The sequence below is a fragment of the Oryza brachyantha genome, chromosome 2 (assembly GCF_000231095.2).
Source record: "Oryza brachyantha chromosome 2, ObraRS2, whole genome shotgun sequence".
Lineage (NCBI taxonomy): Eukaryota > Viridiplantae > Streptophyta > Magnoliopsida > Poales > Poaceae > Oryza > Oryza brachyantha.
In genome coordinates, this window is record NC_023164.2 from 16,931,785 (window position 1) to 16,938,050 (window position 6,266).

The following is a 6,266-nucleotide window of genomic DNA, read 5'->3' on the forward strand; positions in this document are numbered from 1 at the left end:
GCGACGACGACAGGCAGCGACGGGTGCCGGTGGCAACGGCACGGCGACCGCGTGGCGGTGGAGACGGCGCCCGGCCGGCGCGGAGGCGGCGACCTACGGCATGCGCGCTCGGGAAGAAGGCAGTGGTGACGTGCCGGGCCCGGCGGCGCTCCGGTGGCGGCGAGGCCACCACGGCGACGCCGAGGCGAAGTAGACGGCGGGCGGAGGGACGACGGTGAGGACCGAGGCGCGCAGGCGCGCGGTGGCAGCAGCTTCCCCGGCGACGGCTCGCGGAGAGGAAAAGGAGGGAGAGGGAGGAGGGGAGAGCTCACTGGCGGCGACGGAGTGCGGCAGCAAGTCGGCGAGGACCCGGGACAGGTGACGACGGCCGGTGGCGCGGTTGATCAGCGGTGGCGGCGGAGATTGCTCGGCGACGGTGAGGAGGTCGGGCGCGGTGGCGGAGGGGAGGAAGAGGCGCGAGGGCGCTCGGGTGCCCACCGGTGGAGACGGAAGCCGACGGAAGGTCAGCGAGGTCGAGGCGGCGGTGGCGACGAGCGGCGACCGACGGCGAGATCGAATGGCGGCGGCGAGCTCGGGTGACGGGCGAAAGGTGGCGGGGCGGCACGGGAGAGGGGAATTTATAGGGGAGTGGCGCCGACTAGGGCGGAGGCGACGGTTGGGGAGGAGACTGAGTCGGTGACGGCCGGATTTGGCGGCGGCCGTTACGGGCGGCGGAGTTGGAGTCGGCGGCGGCGACGCGCGGAGCTCGGCCCGGACGCGGCGGGGAGGCGGCGCAGACTTGCGCGGCGCGGGCGAGCTGGGCCGGCCGGCTGGGCCGAGCGGCTGGCGGCCCGGGGGGGAAGGGGAGGCGTGCGCGGGCGGGAAGGCCGGCTCAGCTAGGCTGGCCTGGAGGGAGAGGTGGGCCGGCTTGGTTGGGCCGGCCCGGGAAGGGAGAGGGGAAAAGAGAAAGGAAAAAGAAAAAGAGAGAGGAGGAAAATTGGACTTCGGCCCAATTTGAGGAGGAAGGGAAAAAGATAGAAAAAAGAGGGGAAAAAGGAAAGCCCCACTTTTGCCGAATTTTAAATTAATTTGTTTGGACAAATTTTATAGTTTGCAATTGAAGTTTAAATCCTGTTAATCGATTTGCGAAACTCGATTTAATTAAATTAATTTCTTTAGAGAAATTTTTCCTGAGTTAATTAAGCCAATTATTATTTACGGATTTATTTTACGAATTTAGGCTTGGGATAAAACTCCGAGCGTGACACCCCCATGGTGTCTTAGGGCATGGACATTGTCATCGATCGCCATTGATGAACACCTTTGGCCCACCCCCCTCGCATGCATTTCCAAGGAACAACTTGCATTTGCCATGGTCCATGGCGACTACTTTTGACATGATGACACAGAAGCAGAGAGATGTATCTGGGGTGTTGACTATCTCCATTAAATCTTTACCAGAATCCTTAAAGGCAGGAGGGGGCAAGATCCATATATCTTGATCTGGAAGCAGAAATGGTAGGATCATCATGCGTTGTAGTCGGAGGCGGCAATGGAAGCATTGTCAACTCAGAGATTCTCACATACCCCAGCAAGGGCAGGTACTGTGCAGTGAGATTGTGCATCCGCCATGGATGGTGACCCTACCTAGCTACACTGAAATTAGCAACTAAAAACCAAGACGATGGATTAGTGATATGCCTAACAGTGGGAGAGGACCCCGTGTTTAGCTGGCAACCAAATCCTGATCTCTTCCATGAGCAAGTTCAATATTATAGCCAATGGCTCGCTAAAAATTATCTGTAGCCACTTAATAGTCAATTCATATAATAGTCATATACTATACAATTAATATCTGGTCCCACCTATCATACACACATGTGTCTTGAAGTCCGTATTGCAGCTGGATATAAATCTATAGTCTGCTGTTTTTTTCTCTTCTCTCTTACCACCTTAAAATATGTTTATAACTGGCTTATAGTATAATATTGCGCCTGCTCTTACTTTCTGTCTGCAGGTGCAGGCCTGCAATCTCCACCATATTCTGTATAGTCTAATCTATCAGCGGCACAGGCTAAGCTTGCGTGCATTGTTTGTCTTTTTGCTCGAATATAGATGAGATGAGCGAAAACGGTAGGTGGTGAAACACATCATTCCATCAAAAGATAAAATGATAAATCAAGATTGCATTTCAATGTGTTTCAGTGGTCCTATTGGGTTTACATCTCTATGTAACTTAGTCTTGTCTAAGAGTGTTTAATAAGCTAGTTGGGTGATGACAACAAAAATATGTTGTAGTTTCAGAAACTGAATAAACCATGTATTTCTTATGGCTAATAATTTTCACATTATCCAATAGTACTCCCTCCGTACGAAAATATTTGACGTTGGCTAGTTCAACGTCAAATAAAAATGTTGGGAGGGAGTATTATTTATATTCAGAATGACTGAGTTGACAAATCTTTTTTATGGATGAAAATCATCACCACATCTTATATTGTTTAGGAACATCTGCATCTATGCCTCTGTGCCACTAGAACCTACCCAGGACTAGCTCTATAGCCACTTGTAAAACTACCACCATTAAACTTGGGAGATTCAAGAACATATTCTGGATCAGTGTCATATTTTTTTGATTGGCATTCTCAAAAAAGTTGGCGAAAATGCGCTAATTATCACCGTCCATGTAACGTATAAATTGCGCAACTTGCGTATCAGGGAAGGGGATTGCTGGCCAGGCCAGTTCTTGTGGAGGGGCAAACGTTTGGATATCTGGAGGGCCCTGAGCTGCACTATGCATGATCCTCACCAGCCACCATATGGTCAGCTTATTCAGACTGAACTGATGATCTCAAATAAGCCCTATTTTGGCACATTCCTATTAGCTGTTTGGGTTGACCTCTTTCAGGCCTCAGCTCACTCTCTCTATGGTCACTATCACCCTGCCTTCGGTCGCGTTCGGCCAAGAGGGTCTACGTAAACTTATATGTGGCACGGAAAATATAATAATAGATTAGTAGATTAATTAATTATAAATTACTAAAAAATATAACATAGATTAATATGATTTTTTAAACAACTTTTCTATAATTTTTTTTACAAAAAATACATCGTGTAAACGTTTGGAAAGCGTGCGTGTGAAAAACAAGACCGATAAGTTACCTTATGGTGGGAGGGGGGGAGAAAGCGACTGATGGATGAAGAGATGTACTGACAACACTGTACACGTATAAAGCCTAGATTCACTTGCACTAGTATCGTCCTTGAAAAAAAATACCGGGAGTTACTTTTTAAAGAAAATTGTTCTTCGCTTAATTGATAGGAGTAAATTACACCTTTAAGTCAGTGTACTTTGTTCCACTCTGCACCATATGTTCACATAAATACAAATTTTACGGTTCTTTAAAAAAGTAACCAAAGATACTAAAATTTTAAGATAAGATTATGGTACATCAACATATCCAGTACATGGAAGTACCAAGTTGTTATACTAGAAAATACGGTTACGTTATCGAGGACGATAAAATAACTCCCAAGAGGACGATAAAAAAACTCCCAAATAAAACTCTAAAACTCACATTGCAGTTTGCACCAGGCCGGGCCGTGAAATTGTAGTGAACCTTGTGAATGAGCAAAACCTTACGAGACCTGTGAATTTCGACCATGTTTCACGGGGTCCCATGTAGGTTGCATGATGTACCCTAGTGCTGGAATTTATCTTGCCTCGATGCAAAAATGAAAGAGGTGGTAAATTCGGTGCAAAGTGAAATAGTGTTTAATGTACCTGTGCGATAAACAAGATGGTCTGCATGATACGTGTAAATCATATGCAACTTTCAATGGTTCCTGTTCGTTTCTCTCCACAAAATTGCACAGGAATCATGATATGCAAACAATTGTCCTCTGATGAAGAATGTCGAGCTAGCATGGTTTCAGTCCAGCTAGACCAACGATGATGTTTCTTTTGTTTTTTCTAGATTATATAGAAAACGCATATTAGCATATATGTACACAACACTACAGGTACACGCACGTTCAAAGGGAGATACACCTATCATAAATAAATACATGGCCTTATTAAATTTCAATCAAAAGCTGATCTGTATATGTGCAATTGTGGCTACTAGGATTCTGATGGTTATATTCTTTGATCCGACCAAATTGTGGCCTTATTAAATTTAAATCCCAAAGATCGTTAATTTCTTTGATCCGACCAAGATTTGCACCGTTGTTTGGGTAAGCACAAATCTCAAATTAAACTGAAAATTAAATACCTGAACTTGCAGTGCGACAGATTAAGTTTTTCAGAAATTGCAGCTTGTTATGTGCATATTCTGAGTTAATGACAGAGCATCATGAACACAAACGACTGTCATGCTTTTACTTTCGTAATGAAATACAAGGCTCCAGAGATTCCAGATACCATACAAAAATTACATCACCAAAATATTAAGTGGACAGAAACAAAAAGAGAATAAACATATCAAGAAATCACCCAGAGCTTGACATGTAAATTGCAACAATTCCGTAGTGAAAACAAGAATATGCCACGTAGGCAAAAAGACAAACCATTCACGAACTATGGCACTTGTACTGACCTATACTACGTACATCCAAGATGCATCACGTACGTAGTCTATACAATGATGTACTACACAGCACCACGGCCTACTTACGTATACGTATGTATACGATCACTCTAGCTAGCTAGCTACCAAACCGTACATACATACATGTATATATACGTGCTTAATTAATTTAACACTAAATATATTATTATGGGGGGCTACGCGTAGATGGCGTAGCGCATGCTCTCCCGCACCATGAGGTGGCTGACCTCGTCGGCGCGCGGCCGCCACCCGCTGGCCGCCCACGCCTCCTCCGTCGCGCCGCCGCCGTCCTCGCCGTCGAAGCGGATGGTGCACGCAAGCGCCAGCAGCGCCCTGGCCAGCGCCGCGCCCACGCTCGTCGGCACCACCGCCGCCGCCGCGGCGTCCCCGGCGCCACCACCGCCCTCGACGGCGGCCTCCGCGAGCGCGCTCTCGTCCACCACCCGCGCCGTCCTCCTCCGGCGCCGCCACCGCAGCCCCTGCCGGACGAGAGACGCCACGCCGCTCCACATGGCCACACCCACCAAATTAATCAAGAACCTCAGCCACAGAACGGCTTCCCCGGCCTTTCTTCTCTCTCGCAGTCAGCTTCTCAGCTATCACGACGAGACTCCCCCGGCGTCGGCGGCGACACGGCAGCCGGCGCACATCCTTCGCGTGCACGCGCCCGGCGCGGACACTAGCTACGGCAGCCGGTAGCTAGGCCAAGCGCTCGCCACGTCCTACTCACGCAGCTCGCGCCGCCACCACCACCACCTCCCGGCAGCGGCAACCACCTCCCATCTTGCTTTGGCTTCTCGCTCCTTGCAGCCTCCACCACGACATCGACCGATCGATCACTTCACTTCACACCACGCACGAGACACGGCTGCTGGGAGAATGAATTAAGACGCGACATGGAACGGAAGCACATGGGAGTATATATGCTAGCTAGCTAGCTGGAGAAGGAGACAAACAGAAGAGAGCTGAGCGACGATGGAGCTAGCTAGCTAGGTAGAAGAAGGTGGAGGTGGAGGGGGTGGGGGTGGTGGTGGTGGTGGTGGGGAGAGGGGAGCACTGGGAGTAGGAAGGAGAGAGCGCTAGCTAGTGGGGAGGGGATTCCGGTCGCCAGCTCGCCCCTGTACGTACTACTTCTGTGGTGTGGTGGTGGTGTAACGTACACGTTAGGCCCTGATTAGTTACCAAAATTTTTCTAAAATATCATATCGGATCTCTGGACACACACTTGAATAGAGTATTAAATATAGATGAAATAAAAAATTAATTACACAGTTACGAATCTTTTGAGTCTAATTAGTCTACGATTAGCCATATGTGCTATATTAACCAACATGCGCTAATGACAGATTAATTAGGCTCAAAAGGTTCGTCTCGCGGTTTCTGGGCAAGACGTGAAATTCGTTTTTTCATTCGTGTTCGAAAACCCTTTTCATTTTCTCAACTAAACATCCCCTTAGTTGTACTGGCTCTAGTTTAATAATTCTTATTGTTTTAGATAAATATGGTGTTAAAATTTTAAAGTTTAACTTATTAATAACTTTTAAAATATTTAAATTTAAGATAGTACGATAAAGATAAGTCTTAAAAATACAATAATAAGAGTAAATATTTTCTTTCTTTCTTATATATATTTTGATAAAAATTTATAGCCAAAGATAAGTTAAGGACCACATTATT

General features: G+C 47.3%; 1 protein-coding gene across 1 annotated transcript; it reads right to left on the reverse strand.

Annotated features, from left to right (window-relative positions):
- Positions 1-4,460: 4,460 nt before the first annotated feature.
- On the reverse strand, positions 4,461-5,608 carry LOC121053562. The gene has a single exon (XM_040521020.1). The coding sequence runs from the start codon at positions 5,099-5,101 to the stop codon at positions 4,766-4,768; it is 336 nt and encodes a 111-aa protein (XP_040376954.1). The 5' UTR covers positions 5,102-5,608; the 3' UTR covers positions 4,461-4,765.
- Positions 5,609-6,266: the final 658 nt, after the last annotated feature.